Genomic DNA, 17060 nt, shown 5'->3' on the forward strand with positions numbered 1-17060 from the left:
AAAAAATTTCCCTTCTTATCCAGGTGTGGTGACATACCTTTAACCCCATTATTCTTTTTTTAAAAATGACTCGTGTGTTTTACTGAGCATATCTTCAAGATTTATCCACATTGTGACAGATAATGGAATTTCCTCTTAATATGGAATCACTATTCCATTGTATGGATACACAAATCTTTGCTTGTCTTTTCATCTATCTGTGAACCACTTGGGTTAGCCATCTTGAATAATGCTTCTATGCTCCTGGATGTCTAAGTAGTCTCTGAAAGTCTGCTTTTAACCATCATGGTGCCACACACCTGTGGTCTCAGCGCTCCAGAGGTAAAGGCAGGAATTTAAGGACAGCTTGGACTATAAAGGGATTCCTGTTTTTAAAAAAATAAGCTAGAGAAATGGGGCTGGGGACATGTCTCTTTGATCCCCAGAATTCACATTAAAAATCAGGCAAACAGAAAAGCCAGGCAACGTGGGAACCCACTGTTGTCTAGTCTTGGGGAGGCCCTGGTGCTGAGTGCCAGCCCATCGTCCAGATGAGTGAGCGCCAGGGTCAGCATGGACAGTGCTTTGTGAAGACCGTGACGGCACCCTACTGCCCCCATCGTGCCCATGGGCACCCAAACACAAAGGAGGGAAGACGGGCCAGACCCCGATTTTAGTTCTCTTCAGAAGTAGATCTTTTGAAAATCAGGTTTTTATTCTTTTCATTTTGTGGAGAGCTGCCGTGCTGGTTTACATCCCCGCAGCCCTGCTAATGATGTGAGCTTGTTTCCCTGTGGTCGCCATCCTGCAAGTCTTTCCCTCGTTCTGTGGGTTATATTCTGTTCTTAGGATCTTTCATTATAATTTTAAAATATTTTTATTTTATGTGTACGGGTGTTTTGCCTGTGTATATGTCTGGGCATTGTGTATATGCCATGATCCATAGAGACCACGAGGGGCATTGGCGCCAAGTTGTGTAGAACCCAGATAGTAGGATTCTAAAAATATTTTTTATCTAACTTATGAGTAGAATCACTTATTCCTGTGGTTTTTAGAAATAAGTTAACTTCTGTTTGCTTAAAATTCCAGATATAGTTTTTAAAAATGACCTCTGCTTTAAAGTCTGATGTAATCATTTCTGTACTTAAAAATCTTGCTAATTGTTCATATAGAAGATTAAGGCAGTGATGGTGCACACCTTTGATCCCAGTACTTGAGAGGCAGAGACAGGCTGATCTCTGAGTTCGAGGCCAGCCTGGTCTACAGAGTGAGTTCCAGGACAGCCAGAGCTACACAGAAAAGCCCTCTCCCACACAAAAAGAAGACTCAGTTGCATAGATTAATCATCACTTTGTGAAGAAATGTTCACAGGGTTGAATTATTCTACATATCCACTGACTTTGAAATGATAGTGTGCATTTCAGACTTAGTAACTTCAGAGCAGTGAGTAACAGTGTTAAAACAGACAGGCTGGCCCTAAAAGAGGGATACATAGACTCTTCATAATGTTTATAGACAATCTAATTTTAGGGTTTTTTTGTTTTTGTGTTTTTGGGGTGGGGATTCAAGACATGGTTTCACTGTGCAGCCCTGACTGTTTTGGAACTAGCTCTGTCTACCAGGCTGGCCTTGAACTCAGAGATCTGCCTGTCTTTGCCTCCCTAGTGCTGGGATTAAAGGCTAGTTGTTGTTTTTTTTAACAAAATCTCAAACATTCTATTTTGCCAGATGCTGGGGTGAAAGCCTGCTGGCTCAGCGAGGCAGAGAAAAGCACCCCCTGACCTTCCTCAAGTCTCCAACTGAAAGTTCCTCTCTTCTACTTCCTGTGCCTCTCTATCCATCCTCCTGACTCCCTCTCTCTATGGTTTTTCTTAGTAATCTTATGTTCACTTCCTGTCAACTGGTTGCTTGCTTCACCTCTTGACCTATGGTTGACTTTATTTAATCCTGCTTACAATATTCAAGCAGAAAGCTCTTGGATTAAAGGTGTGTGCTAGGGCTGAGTCACACCACAACTAGAAACAGGTTTTTCCAGTAAATAACGCCATCTAAGGGCTCACAGATAGCCTGCAAAAGCTAATTTTAGTGAAAAACTATGAGACTTTTTTTTCCAATCTTTTCCAGATCAAATTTTCACCAGTAGCTAAAAAGTTGTTTGTGGTGACTGCCGTGAGCGCTATATCTGTAATCTTTTTTGCCCATCACTTTAAAAGAAGACGTGGAAAAAAGAAAGGAAAGGTACTGCCATGGGAGCCGGAGCACCTCATACTTGAACAGACTAAACGAGCAGCTTCGGACAAAGGTTTGTGGAAATTTCCAGATTAAATCTGTGGAGCAGGAGGCACTGTGTATCACTGCTGGAGCACCGGTCTGTAGGATGAGAAGGCACAGAGGAGAAAAGAGAGATGTGGTAAAGCCACATAGGGTCCTGCTTCACCAAAGTCGTGACTGACAATTCTTTGTTACACATCTGTACATCTACATATAAGAATACTGACTTAAAATTTGATATGGTCACAGGGTGGTGGAGGTGCCTTGCCTTTAATCCTAGCTTTTGGGAGGCAGAGGCAAGTGGATCTCTGAGTTCAAGGCCAGCCTGGTCTACAGAGTGAGTTCTAGGACAGCAAGAGGTGGTGCCACACAAAGAATCCCTGTCTTGAAAAACAAAACTAAATAAAACAAAAACTACATGTCAATAAATCATATAGTAAAATAAAGTTTGAGAGGCAGGAGAGGTAGTGGCTCATCTGTAGGGCTTGAGAGCCCGTCTCGCAGAGGAACTGAGTTCCGTCCTCAGCATTCACATCTGGCAGCCTCAGAAGTTTGACACCACTGGCCTCTGAGCACCTCGTTTGCGTGCACACATCCACATGCAGATACATGCACACTAACTTAAAATAATAAACAGTTTTTAAAAACTGTAAAACTATGATACTACTTTCATAACCTGCCTTCAGAGTATTTGATAACGTGTGAGACTATCATTTTAAGTCAGTAATGTATGCTGTCATTTGTAAAACAGTAATTATTGCATTTGTATAAATATACAAATATATATAATTGATCTCTGTTACCTTTATGGTATTTGTGATTTATTTTAATTTATAGGTTTTGCTTAACAGAGTCTTTTGTAGCCCCGGCTGGCCTTCACTTCACTATGTTGTAGTCAGACTTTACTGTCCCACCAGCCATTCCCCAAATAACCACAAAGAGACTTGGTAATTATAAATGCTCCCATAGCTTAGCTGTTTTTAGGTAGCTTTATAACTTAAATTAACCTGTTTCTGTTAATTTGTGTGCTGCCGCAGGCTCGTTTACCTCCTCTGTGTCTTTCCCGTCCTGCTTGCTCTGGGTTTCACGGTGCCTCCTCTTGACTCCTCAGACCCCGCCCTTCTTCCCAGCATTCTCTCTGCCCAGAAAATCCTGCCTAGCTATTCGCCTGTCAGCTGTTTGTTAACCAATCAGAGTAATGCATATTCACAGTGAGCAAAAGGATTGTTCCACAGTACCGAGGTTGGCTTTGAACTTCTGATCCTCATGGCTGTAAGTCCTCGGTGCTGGGATTCTCTAGGTGTGCAGCACCTTGCCCAGCTTGTTCTGCATGCTTTTCTCTATTTCCTTATTATCAGAAGTTGTAGAAGAGTTGCAGCCCTTTAAAGGATTTGTATTGTTTTTTATAAGAGATATGGTACACACTGCTGAATTGTAGCAATGAGAATAGTTCCCTGAGGCAGACAAGATGGCTCAGCAGGTAAAGGCGCTGCTGTGAGCCTGGCAACCTGCGGTTGGTTCTTCCTCAGGACCTGTGTGGTGGAAAGAAGACGGTTCTCAAAAGTTATCCTCTAACCCCCACATGCTCCTGTAGCACAAGGGCCCACATACACACAACATGAACAAGAACGTAATGATAATAATCCCTTGACCAGGAGAGATTTCTCAGCATGTTACTGTTTCATATATTTTATGGCTTCTTGCTTTATTCTTTGGCACACATGATGGGTCACCATTTTTAATTTACTGAGATTTTATTAGGCAAACACTGTATTCAGCATTTTATTGAATTTTTATAGCAGTCCTATGAATGACAACTACAGTTGCATGTTGTTCTCATTTATGTACTTAAAACACTTACATATGAAGAAGGTACCAAGGTCACATAACATATGTGTACTGGGGTTTGAAATCAGAATAGTCTGAGCTGTCATGCCGAGAGAAACTAGACCAGTATGTACTCCGCAGACGAGTGTGCAAGCGTGTGGCGGGTGTCAGGCATGCACAAAACCTAACACGTTTAAAGAGAAGCTGGAATTCAGGGGAAGAGTGCTTACATTTTATACTGACAGTTTGTGAGGCTGTTGCCAATATTTCTACACCGATTACATAACGCTATTCAAAACTGTCCTGAACAGTTAGCTGAATGTTTTACTCTGTTATTAAATCTGGCATAGTATGTATAATACATAAACATTAGAAATGTATGTTTTAAAAACATTGAACATTTAATAATTTATGTGCTTGAGTAAAATGTGTTTTTAAAAAAATCAGGTGCTTTCTGAACAGATATAACTTAAAATTTTTCTTGAAAGTTATTGTTGGAATTGCTGATGCTTTTGGTCTTGGTGTGTTTGTTTACCAGGTTCAAGTTGTTCCAGCAGTAGACAGAATTTGACCTTGTCACTAAGTTCTACCAAGGACAAAGGATCTCAGTCCTGTAACTACGCTAATGGAGGACTTTTCAGCAAATACTCGGATTCTGCCCAGAGCTTAGCCTCTGTAAGAAAAAACATACTTTCTTCTTCTTCTTACGTTTGTTTACATGTCTCTTATTAGCCTAAGTATCACATATCTGCTGCTCTTAGGAGACAATCTGGTCAAGTCTGTTTCCTTTGCGGCTGGCGTCCAGCTTCACTGAATGAGTGATATGGTCCACTTGGTCCTTTGCGAATAGCTTGGATGTGCCGGTGTTGATTCAGAAGAGTGCAGGCATCCTTTGTGGGGGACAAGATGTGATGGCTCATGCCTGTAACTCCAGCGCTTGAGTAAGAGGGTCTTCTCGTGTTTCTGAGCTCTCCCTGTACTTTTGGGCTCAAGTCATTCTGTTGCCTCAGCCTCCTGAGTAGCTAGACTGCTGCATCAGAGAGCGTCACTATGCCTAGGAAAAAATGGTAAAGTTTAAAGACCTGTGACAGAGCAGGAGACCGCAGCCTTGCATTCTGAGAGCTGGACAGCAGGGCACAGATGACACTCCTAGCTGTGTCTTCCTCAGCCGTGGGCGTTTCTCAAGTGAGTGTTAAAGCGGCCTCTCTTAGCAGAAGAAGCTCCAGGGACTTCACTCATCTCTGCACTTGCTCAGCCGGCCAGCCGTTCTGCCACAAGGTCTGTGAGGCAGGGCTCTGCCTTCAGACAGCAGGCAACAAACACTTAGATCAGGGCCGTAACACGGAAGGCAGGAGGGATTTAGGTCTACAAAACCTGAGAAGTGGCATCAGGGGAGCTGAGAGGAGGGGCTCAGAAGTGAAGAGGGTGTCCTGCTTCTGCAGAGGACCCCTGAGAAACTCGCAGTCACCTGTAACTCCAGCTCTAGAGGACCTGACACACCCTCCTGACTTCCTTGGGCATATAACCCCACACAGGCACACGTGCATATACATAATTAAAATAAAAAATGTTAAAAAGTGAAGTGTAAAGGTGTGGCAAGAGATGCTTTAGAAATGATGGAGCGGAAGGCTCGATGGACTTGGAGGAGGAACTGTCACCGTGGGCAGGATGCTGAACTCATCCTGTAAGCTTGTGATGTCAGCAGAGAAGCAGGCGGAGTCACCAAAGGCACATAGAGATTTGCATTTCGATTTCTTTCCAGAGAACAGAGCTAAAATTAGGGAGTGGTCATTTGCATGCAGTGAGTGGCCTGGTTGGCACAGTAGGTTTTCCTAGAGAATGCAGGGGCGTGAGCTGTAACCATGCCCATTTACATATGACTCAGCAATGTCTGAACTCCCAAAAGAAAGTCTGAACTCCCAAAAGAAAGTGCTAACACAGTAAAGGGATGTCAATACTGATTTATGTTCAAGATATTAAATATTGTTCTGTTTGTATATTTTAACAGCAGGGTCAGAGTAGTTACGAGTCACATGAGTACTAAATTTGAATATAATCAGAATTATTTCTTCAGGTGGAACTTACCTAAACCATAATTATAAAACATATGTAAATAATTTGTAAATACAATAGCAGGCTTGGCATGTACCTCAGGGTAATGTTTACCTAGCGTGCCTGCCACTCTGGGCTCCTCCTTAGCCTTGTATAAAAACCAGGTGTAGTAGCTCACACCCATAATTCCAGCATTTGGGAGGTATAGGCAGAAGGATGAAACATTCAAAGTCATTGTTGGCTATATAGGGGACCGTGTGTGTGCATGCATGTGTGCGTGCGTGCGTGCGTGTATGTATGAGTGGACATGTGTGAGTGTGCATGGTGATCCACTTCCTTGATCTTCATTTCAGATCCGGTGTGGTGTGTATGTGTGCACGCACACACGTGTGCAAGTGTGTGTGATCCACTTCCCTTGGCCTTCATTTCAGGTCCAGAGTGTCAACTCCTGCCATAGCTGTGCTTGTGGGAACTCGAACTCCTGGGACAAAGCGGATGAGGATGACATCAAGCTTGTCAATATTCCGGTGACCACCCCAGAGAACTTGTATTTGATGGGTGGGTACAGAACTCCAGAGCTCTGGGTACTGACCTCAGCTTCCATCTGAAGGTGGGGGCTGGAGAGGCGCTCGGAGGCAAAGAACGAGGAAGGCCCTTTAGTGTCCTGGGTGTTATCCCCAGCATTGAGGGGGGGGGGGGGGACGACAAAACCAAAGACGCTATTTCCTCTAAGAGAATCAACTGTAATTTTATGACCCATGTCTGTTGAATTCATGCTATATAATACCACCAGCTGTATTAGTTTATTGAGAGTAATATAATAAATTACCATAAACACAGAGACTTAAAAAAAACAATTAATTCACTTAGGGTTCTGAAGCCAGAAGTTCAAAATCCGTATTACTGAGGTGAAATCAAGGTGTCAATTCAGTCACATTTCCTTTTTCTTTTTAGTTGAAATTTTATCTACCAATTCCAGTTCTCTCTCCCCTCCTTCTGCTCCCCCCACATGCATCCCCACCCCCATCCACTCCTCAGAGAGGGTAAGGCTTCCCATAGGGAGACAATATAATCTAGCACATTGCTATGAGGCAGGACCAAGGCCCTCCCCATTATATCTAGGCTAAGCAAGGTATCCCTCTTCCAAAAACCCAGTTCAAGCAGTAGGGATAAATCCTGGTCTCACTGCCAGTGGCCCCACAGACTGTCCCAGCCAGACAGCTGTCACCCACATTCAGAGGGCCTGGTTTGGTCCTGTGCTGGTTATCCCCTGTCACATTTCTCTAGGAGACCTGTGAGAGGATCTCGTGGCTCCCAACATTCCTTGGGGTTGTGACGACATCGCTCTTCTGCATTACTCCCCACCTCACGCTCTAGTTGGTGTGTCCCATCTGCCCAAACCTCTCCATTACACTTGTGATTTGATTTACCAGGTATTCTAAAGCAGCCTCTTGAGGACACCCTGATCTTAGCCACATCTCCAAAGACCCTTCCTTATGAGAGAACCCAGGTCCCAGAAGCGAAGACCTGATGTGTTGGGGTGCCTTTATTCAGCCTCATTTGCTAACCTATTCTAATCTTTGGACTCTTGGCTAGTGGCGGCATCAGAACCTGATTTACTTAGTCTCTACATATCATTGTGTCCTGTATCCAGAAAAACCATCAAGTAGGAAGAAAATCTATTTAATCTATTCACAAGCATGAATGACTTGGAAGCTGACTGAGTGTTGGGGACCAGCTGCTCCTGATGTGGACCGGGTCCTTCAGCATGCTTCTCTCCTCATGCCAAGCTGTGTTCCCTTCCGTAGAGGTTCATGCTAGATAGCAGGTGTGCCCAAAAATCCTCACATGGTTTGGCCTTCAAGCAGGGAAGGGAATGACTGGGCAGAAAGGGGTTCAGTTCTGAATATTTTCCCACTCTTGGGACAGCCAGGCTGCATCTGCTCCCCTGTTCTTATCATAGCTACTTCTGGCAAGAAGTGAACCCAGGCCATGGGGCCATTACTTGAATCTCCTGTTTGTTACATCTTGTTACTGCCTGATACAGGGTCTCAATATGTACCTCTGGCTGTCCTGGAACTCAGTCTGTTGATCACGCTGGCCTGGAACTCAGATCCACCTGTCTCTACCTCCCAAGTCCTGGGCTTAAAGGCGTGTCCCACTACACCACGCTAGTTCATTATGAATTAATTCAGGCTCACAAAAGTTTTCACGACATGGCCAGGGTCACTGGATTCTTCCATCAGCGTGTGAGGTCAGTAGCCCTTTGCACAGTTCCCAACAGAGTCCTTTCTCTCTGGAACCTCATGCGGCTGCGTCCACTGGCTGCATTTCTGTCTGCATTCTGGTCTTCCACACTTCCTCCAGAATGGACCAGTAAGCTCTGCCCACAGCATTTGAGGGCATCTGTAGCCTGCAGCTGTACACAAATTCCTCCCGCAAGCCTACAAACAACATGATCGTATTTATCACAGCAATAATAGCTCCTGTAGGTGGCTTTCCTCCCAGTTTCTGGTTTTGATGTTCCACGTTAAGGAAACATGGTTTTCCCCATTTACAATCACTCCGCTTAATTCTTAGGTATGGAATTGTTTGAAGAGGCATTGCGACGATGGGAACAAGCTCTGACCTTCCGCAGTAGGCAGGCCGAGGAGGAGGCCTGCTGCTCTGTTAAGCTGGGAGCCGGAGATGCCATTGCTGAAGAAAGCGTGGACGTAAGGACGTTCTGCTTCCGGTTATGGAAGGGCTTCTTTCCCGGCAGTTAATACTCGTTTGCTTTCCCAAATTGGGACTGTATGGGAGACTTTGGGGGTTTGTTTTGTTTTGATTTGAAAGAGGGGCTCCCTATGTAGCCCCTGCTGGCTTAGGACTCTTAGTAGACCAGGCTGATCAGAAACACCCAGCTTGTCTGCCGCTGCTTCCCCAGGCCTGGGATCATGCCCGGCACGAGGGGCTTCTCGCTGGGCATTTTCTATCCACTTTTGGCTTTTTAATTTTTAAGCACTTTTGGTTTTTTTTAAAAATTGTTTATTATTTTATATGGATAAGTTTTTTCCTGCATGTATGAATGTGTACCATGAGTGTGCCAGCTGTCTGAGAGGTCAGAGGAGGGTGTTGTGTCTTCTGGGACTAGAGTAGCAAACACTGGTGAGCTGCCATGCAGGTGCTGGAAGCAAAGCCAGGCAGGGTGGGTCCTCTTCAGGAGCACCACCATGCTGAGCCCACTCTCCAGCTCAGGAGAGGCAGAAGCCGCAGACGCAACTGATTTCTATTGTTTTGTAATACAGAGGTTGAACTGAGTCTTTATTGATCATTTCAAAATTGAAATGGATTGTAGAATTAGAAGCCCGGGACAAGGGGCCCTAAATCTAACTGAGCAAATCCTCTAGGCAATTCTTCTATATGCTCAAGCCTGAAAACACTTAGTCTACTTAAATGATCAGTTAGGACCCAGTTCTTCCTCTCTATTACAAAAGCAATAGGTCTGAAATTTTATGATTAGGTACGGCAACCAGCACAAGTGATCCCTGCGCCAGCTCTGTCTACACGCAAGTTTCTCGTTAGAAGGCAGGTTTCTGTGTACAGATTGTTCACTTAGAGTGTTTCTGTTATTCTTCTGTCTTCATAGGATATAATTAGTACAGAATTCATCCACAAACTTGAAGCTCTGCTGCAAAGGGCCTATCGTCTCCAGGAGGAGTTCGAAGCTACCCTGGGAGGGTCTGATCCTAACTCCCTTGCAAATGATACAGGTAAGGTAGAGGTTTTTATGGTTTTCTGAAACCTGTGGGTTTTTTCTTTTATATATTGAAATCATTTGCTGAAGTGTCTTACTTATTAAGCATTAAGAGAGAAATACCTTGTGAAATATCCAAGAAGAAAAAATGTCCGCTTTAGCCCTAGCTGGCCAGAACTCATAAACCAAGCTGGTCTGGAGCTCAGAAGTGATGAGAGTAAGAGGTTTTGTGAATGAAATTTAGAAGAAAGGAATGATTTAACATTGTTTCTTTCAGTAACTTCCTCTTAAGCTTGAAATAAGGGAATGAAGAGGGGGTTGGAGCAGCAGAGATGGCTAGTGATTGGGTTTTGTTGTTGTTGTTGTTGTTTATGCTTTTGGGGGGACATAGCTCTGGCTGTCCTAGAACTCACTTGGTAGACCAGGCTGGCCAGGAATTCAGAGAGATCAGCCTGCCTCTGTTTTGGGGGGAAATTTTTTGAATAATTTAAGTTATGATCTGATTGTATCTTATCTGTAGCCCTAACTACTTTGGTACGCTAAGGCAAGGGGATTGCTTGAGCCTATGGTAACCACCTTGATGCTGATTATCTTGTGCTGTGGTCTTTGCTGAGCACTTCATGTTGAGCGCACTTTCTTCTCGGAGTCAAGAACCATTCGCAGGGAAAATTGTGTTATTACTCATAATAAGGATCCTCCGCACCCAGGAGGCTAAGGCAGGACCATGACATCAAGGCCAGCTGGCCACTGGTAGTTCCAGCAAGGCACTGGTATACATAGTAGTAAGAGCCCATCTTTTCTTTTTCTGTTTTTTTTTTTTCTGACTTTGTAGACCAGGCTAGCCTCAAACTCACGGAGATTTACCTGCCCCTGCCTTTCTAATGCTGAGATTAAAGGCGTGCGCTACCACCGCCCGGCTGGCCATAAGAGCCTATCTTATAACGAACTGAAATAGAAGGACCCTAATAAAGCCCAGTGTAGAATCATCCTTGTTTTCAGGTGAGAAAAGGAGGGAGTGAAGTACAAGAGTTCATAGGTCAGTATTCCACACCGCCTGACCGCTGATGAGGCCAAGCAGCACCTTTTAACTTACAGCCTTATAATGGCTCTGAACTACGTGGGCAGAGAGTCTGCAGAGGCCCACCAGAGTGTGAAGCTTGCAGACCACGTACTGCAGAGGCAAGAAGACTCAGTTTTGTAGGTGATAGTATTTTGTGGGTGTCTTACTTTCTTTTTTCTCTTCTCCAGTGCTGGGGATGTAACACAGGGCTTGTACACACTCAATGCTCGACCACTGGCCTATGTGCCTGCGGGCAGGGAGTCAGTACCCTCAATGCTCGACCACTGGCTTAGATGCCTGCGGGCAGGAGGTCAGTTCTGGGTGTCTCCCTTCATCACTTTCCACTGGATTTTTTAAGACAATCTCTTGTGAACCTGGCACTCACCAATTGGCTATGTGGATTTGCCTGAGAGCTCTAAGGGTCTACTGAGCCTTCTTTCCAGCCCCCCATTGTCTGACTCTTACGCACTAACATCTTACGCTTGATGGGAACAGCAGGTGTTTGTTCTGCCCTTCTTGTTGCAGCTGTTAGTTACAAACATGAAATGAAGGTTTGAATTAGTTCTCTACTTGAGATGTAGAGACTTGCTGTTGAATGTGCCCTTGAAATCGCTAGAGGGCAGCATATCTTGTGTCCAGTTTAGAGACCAATGACTCATAAATGCCATTCTGTGTTGCTTCCTGAACTGTGGGTTCATTTTAAGCCAACACTTCTGGCACCTTTTGCATGCACCTGCCACTGTAACTCAGAGTGAAAAAGACCTTGACGGTTATTTTCAGAACACTTGAAATAATAGTGAAAATTTACACGAATGTGAAAGTTCTTCTACCTAAGCATCTAGAGGTTTAGGATGTGTTAATTCAGTTTCTGTCTGTCAGATTATTAACAATGGTGACTTTTTTTCAGATAGGGTTTCCCTGTGTATCCAGTGATGGCTTTGACCTCATTGTTTCGCTCAGACTGGCTTCCAATTCAAAATCCTCCTGTCTTCCAAATGCTTCAGTTACAGGTGTGTGCCACAATGACTGGCTAGCTGTTATAGCTTTTTGTTTGCTTGATTTTTCAAAACTGGATTTCTCAGTGTAACTCTAGCTGTCTTAGAGATCACTCTGTACATCAGGCTGGCCTCGAACAGAGATTCCCCTGACTCTGCCTCCTTAGTGCTGGGATTACAGGCATTATATATTATTTTTAAGAAATATTTTCACTTATATGTGTGTGTTGGGGTGCACATGTGTGTGTGTGGGTACCTGCGTAGGCCAGAGGAGGCCTCAGATCTAGAACCAGTTACAGGAAGCTGTGAGCCACCTGACTGTGGAGCTGGGAACTGGATTTGGTCCTCTGGAGGAGCAGTAAGAGCCCTTGGCTGCTGAGGCATTTGTCTAGCTCTGCTGTGCATTTTAAAACTTTATTATAGAAAATATTGCGCAAAAGAAACCATTTCTGAGTGTGCAGTCAGCAGTTCCAGGTAAGATGAGGTAAAATGGCTAGTGTAGTTTAGTAGCTCAGTGTGAACATGAACTGTGAAGCTGAGCAAGCGGGGGCTTGTTCCACCCCTCTTCCTACCTAGAGACCATCAGCAAGCCTTGATCTTACCTTAGACGCAGATGTAGGATTAGCCTAGCTTTTGTTGCCAGCCTGTAATCCCAGTTTGGGAAGTGAAGACAGAAAGACCCAAAGGTAAGGCCTGCCTAGGCTTCCAGAGTAAGTTCCAGGACAGACTGAAGGGCTAAGGCTGTCACTCACTGGTGAGGGCTTACCCAGCTGGAGGAGGGCTAAGGCTGTAGCTGCTGGTGGCTGGTTTACCCAGCAGGAGGCCTACTGTGCTCTGTCTGCAGCACTGAAAACAAGTAGAAACGGTCAAGACCACATTACATATCTTTAGAAAGGTCGAGAGAAAGCCACGCGGTGGTGGCGCACGCCTTTAATCTAATCCCAGCACTCGGGAGGCAGAGGCAGGTGGATCTCTGTGAGTTCGAGACCAGCCTGGTCTACAGAGCTAGTTCCAGGACAGGCTCCAAAGCCACAGAGAAACCCTGTCTCAAAAAAAAAAAAAAAAGAAAGGTCGAGAGAACACGTTTGAAATAGCCAAACACTGCCCTTGCTTCTTCATTTGTTATTGTATTTCATTCTCTCTTTCAAAAGGCCTATCCTAAGCTGATTTTACAGACCGCATGGCGATGGGTCGATAGATATGTCTGTGACTTGCTTTGCGATAATTTCGTTTTGTTATTATTTTCATACAACCGAATCTTTCCTGTGAATTAATCATCTATTTCTCATGATAATAACGTTTGCATTCTCTGAAAGACGATAATTCTCTTTTTCTTTGTGCATGTGTGAGTATGGGTGTGGGGGGGCGTATACCACAGTTATGTACTGGTGCATGTATGTGTGAGTGTGGTATGCACCATGGTGATGTACTGGTGTGTGTGTGTGTGTGTGTGTGTGGTGTGGTGTGCACCATGGTTATGTACTGGTGCGTGTGTGTTCCTGTGCATGGACAGGTCTCTCTGACCCTGGAGTTTATTACCTTAGCTGGATTGACTGACCAGTGAGCTTCAGAGACTTCGCTGTCTCCATCCTTCATGCCTGAACTTGCAGATGAATGCTGTTGTGAGTGGTTTTGTTTGTTTGTGTTTGTTTTTCGAGACTGGGTTTCTCTGTGCAGTTCTAGCTGTCCTGGAACTCATTCTGTAGACCAGGCTGGCCTTAACTCACAGAGATCTGTCTGCCTCTGCCTCCCGTGTGCTGGGATTAAAGATGTGTGCAACCACCATGCAGCTCTTTCTTTTTTTAGCATGGACACCAGGGATCCAAACTAACGTTCTCATGCTTGTGTAGCAAGCACTTATTGGTTCACACTTATTCCTTTCGGAGTTTGGCGAGCACCCCCAGAGAGGCTCTGGTTTCCCGGGCATCACATGTCTTGTTTGATTTTTAAATCTCTACCTAGAGGTGGAGGACTAGCCTCTATTCTTTGTAAGCAGCCCTGGACCACACCCCATTTCCCTATCAACACACTAATTTTAAGAAATGGAAAGTGGCCGGTTAGTAGTGGCACACGTCTTTAATCTTAGCACTTGGGAGGCAGCGCCAGATGGATCTCTTGTGAGTCTGAGGCCAGCATGGTCACAGACTGAGTTCTAGGAGAGCCAGGGCAATTACACAAAGAAAAAAAGGAAAGAAAAGAAGAAAGGAAGGAAGGAAGGAAGGAAGGAAGGAAGGGAGAGAGAGAAAATATTCCAGCCGCCCTCCTTATAATTTGAAGCCCGTGTGTAGTGAGGGAGGAGCCCTCCTTTACATCTGAAACAGCATGTGAAGTGGTTGGACATAGCATGATACACATGAAGAGCAGGCCTTGAGAGGAATAGCCCTTAATGGTGTGTATACCACAGAAACCCATGCCGCTACGCAGGTCTCTCTCACTGCCGAGACTGCCTGTTTCTTAGCTCAGAAACACTCGCTCTTTCTTTTCCCCTTCCTGATGCTGGCTAAGGTATTAAATCTCTCTGTGTGGTGTTCTGGACCTCTCACCACCTCCCTCTCTCTCTCTGTTTCTGCCTCTCTCGAGATTCCTTCTCCTAATACAGCCACTCCCAGACTTCCATTGCAAAGCCTGTCTAGTTTTTCGACTTCCAGCCCAGAAATCATGCCTGTTTCCCTTGTTCCATCTCCCTGCTGCTGGGCGTCGCCAAGCTCTCTAGCTTGCCTGCCTTGTTTCTCTGACAAAACTCCAACAAAATTGTCCATCTCGTCCTGTTTAAGAAAATGTAGTGACTCCTGCTTTATTGACTGATTCCTCTCTCCTTGAATGTTAATTTTTTAAACCCCTTTTCTCATAAGCTGGGTTGGACAGTGTGGCTCCTATAACGTCCTCCTGGGGAGGAGTTCGGAAGACAGAGAAGTTCCTACCAGCCTTACCCATACAGCTGTTGGACCCCTGGCTCACCATCTTGGTGACACCCATGTAGCCTTGCTATTAAGACCCCCCCACTTACAGTCTGGCCTAGGAGAGTGGGGTCAGGTTCTGCAGGGCAGTGATGAGCTTGCAGGTCCAGATCTTGCTGCAAGGCCCAGAACACAGCCAGAGCTGGGCAGTGACTCCGTTCATTACATTGTGTCCCTAGCTGCCTTGTGAGGATTCAATGACTCATTCGTTACATTGTGTCCCTGGCTGCTTAGTGAGGATCTGGTCCTCAGTGTCCGCCAGTGGACACTTTTCACAGGGAGAAGCAACTTAGAACACAAGCAGAGAGAGAGTGCTTTGTTTTGGTAGGGCGGACTTCAGTTTGTATCCCAGCGCTCATGTAAAAGGCAGTTGGGTTGGTATGCGCTGTAATCTCTGGAGTGGGGGAGAGAAACAGAACCCTGAAACTCACTGGCTAGCTTTCCTCCCTGAATCTGTGAGCTTCCGGTTCAGTGAGAGACCCTGACTCGAAAATAAGAAGATTCCCAACAGAGTATACTTAGACCCTGCCCTCTAAGGCTCAAGGATCTTTACAGCAGAGAGAGCAGGGATGTAAGAGCTGTAAGAGGGGAGATAGGAAATGCTATTGTCGGGGCCTGACACATCCATTGCAAATACGATCTTACAGCAGCTGTGGTTGCCTGTACAGGACCTACAGGAGACTGGGCCACTCAACTGCCAATCATGGATGGGAGGGACTCATGGTACCCTCTCCCTCCCAAATAAACTGTTGGCAACAGATTGATTCTGGGTAAGGGACAGTTATCGGCTTCCATTGTGTACCAAATGGTAAGTCCACACGGCTCCAACACATGCCCACTTAGATGATCCTGATTAAAATCCATGGATCAAGCCGGGCGGTGGTGGCGCACCCCTTTAATCCCAGCACTTGGGAGGCAGAGGCAGGCGGAACTCTGTGAGTTCGAAACCAGCCTGGTCTACAAGAGCTAGTTCCAGGACAGGCTCCAAAACCACAGAGAAACCCTGTCTCGAAAAACCAAAAAAAAAAAAAAAAAAAAAATCCATGGATCAAAAAACCGAAAAGGGAGGTAGGGCATGGATGTAGGAAAGGGACCTCTGGGGGAGGGGGATAAGAGGAAGCAGAATGCACTATATATGTGCATGAAATTGTCAACAAATTTAATGGATAGTAATAAAAAAAGGTAGAGGGTGGTTTACAAAGATACCTGCCTTCAACTTCTGGCCTCCACATCTAAGCTTCTACACATGTGTGCACACCTGCAAACACACATGCTTAGGGACACACAAGTGCTTGCCAAAGAAATACAGTAGAATTGTTAGATGTGTTTCTACCCATCTTTAAACGTGTGATAGAAAATGGCTTGCATTAGGAAGTAAGGGGAGGTGCTTTTCTCACTGGCTTAAGTGTAGGATAGACTCATAGGTCTGAGTCTTATCAAAATGCATATCTCTATCTCCTTTGCATCCATGCCCAGAAAGTAAAAGTTGGGGGCCAGTCTGGACCACTTAGGGAGACTGTGTCAAAAGAAACAACCAAATAAGCCCTGTGCTGTTTTCACACAACAGAGTCCTGAGATTGATCTAGACCTGTGGTTGAGACTGTGACCCTGGCATTTCAGAGTGTGGCAGGTGATTCTTCATTAAGTAGATGGATTTCACATGTGCTTGGAGCAGTAGCTAAGATGATGGCAATGGGATTTTCTGGTCTGTACTAGACGTGGTGGCACATACCTTTGATGCAGCAGCCAGGATGCAGAGGGAGGTTGGTCCCTCTGAGATTGAGACCAACCTGGTTGGTCTACATAGTGAACCTGTCTCCAAAAAACAAGGCAATTGTTGATTGCCAGGATGGTTCGGAGAATTTGGGTGCCTACTGCTAAGCTGAACACCTGCTGACAATCCCTGGAACCCACATGCTGTAGAGAGAGAACAGAACTCCCTCAAGTTGTCCTCTGTCCCCACATGCACAGCCCATAAAGAAATAGAAGAAAAGTAAAGGAATACATTTGCAAGTGCTTATTGAACTGTTGAGCATGCAGCTTTTGTGTTGTGTAATTCAAGTGAAATAAGACCAGGCCAGGCGTCCAGTTGTGCTTAGCTGGACTGACCAGGTAAGTCCTCCTCATATGAGACAGTTGGAGCGCAGTGCAGTGTATTTTTAACATTGGAAGCTCCCTGCAGA

At 45.2% G+C, this 17060-nt stretch overlaps 1 protein-coding gene across 2 annotated transcripts in view; it reads left to right on the top strand.

Moving 5' to 3' along the window:
* Nucleotides 1–17060, top strand: part of Miga1 (mitoguardin 1) — a 51967-nt gene that overhangs the window by 2615 nt on the left and 32292 nt on the right. For both annotated transcript variants that reach the window (XM_041652969.1, XM_041652959.1), the window contains 5 exons: nt 2104–2281; nt 4616–4752; nt 6561–6687; nt 8710–8843; nt 9758–9881. In XM_041652969.1, the coding sequence (XP_041508903.1) occupies nt 2104–2281; nt 4616–4752; nt 6561–6687; nt 8710–8843; nt 9758–9881 (700 nt within the window). The remainder of the gene's footprint in view (nt 1–2103; nt 2282–4615; nt 4753–6560; nt 6688–8709; nt 8844–9757; nt 9882–17060) is intronic.

Source organism: Microtus oregoni, unplaced genomic scaffold, assembly GCF_018167655.1.
Source record: "Microtus oregoni isolate MIOR12 unplaced genomic scaffold, Mior012 000000F_ref0000247, whole genome shotgun sequence".
Lineage (NCBI taxonomy): Eukaryota > Metazoa > Chordata > Mammalia > Rodentia > Cricetidae > Microtus > Microtus oregoni.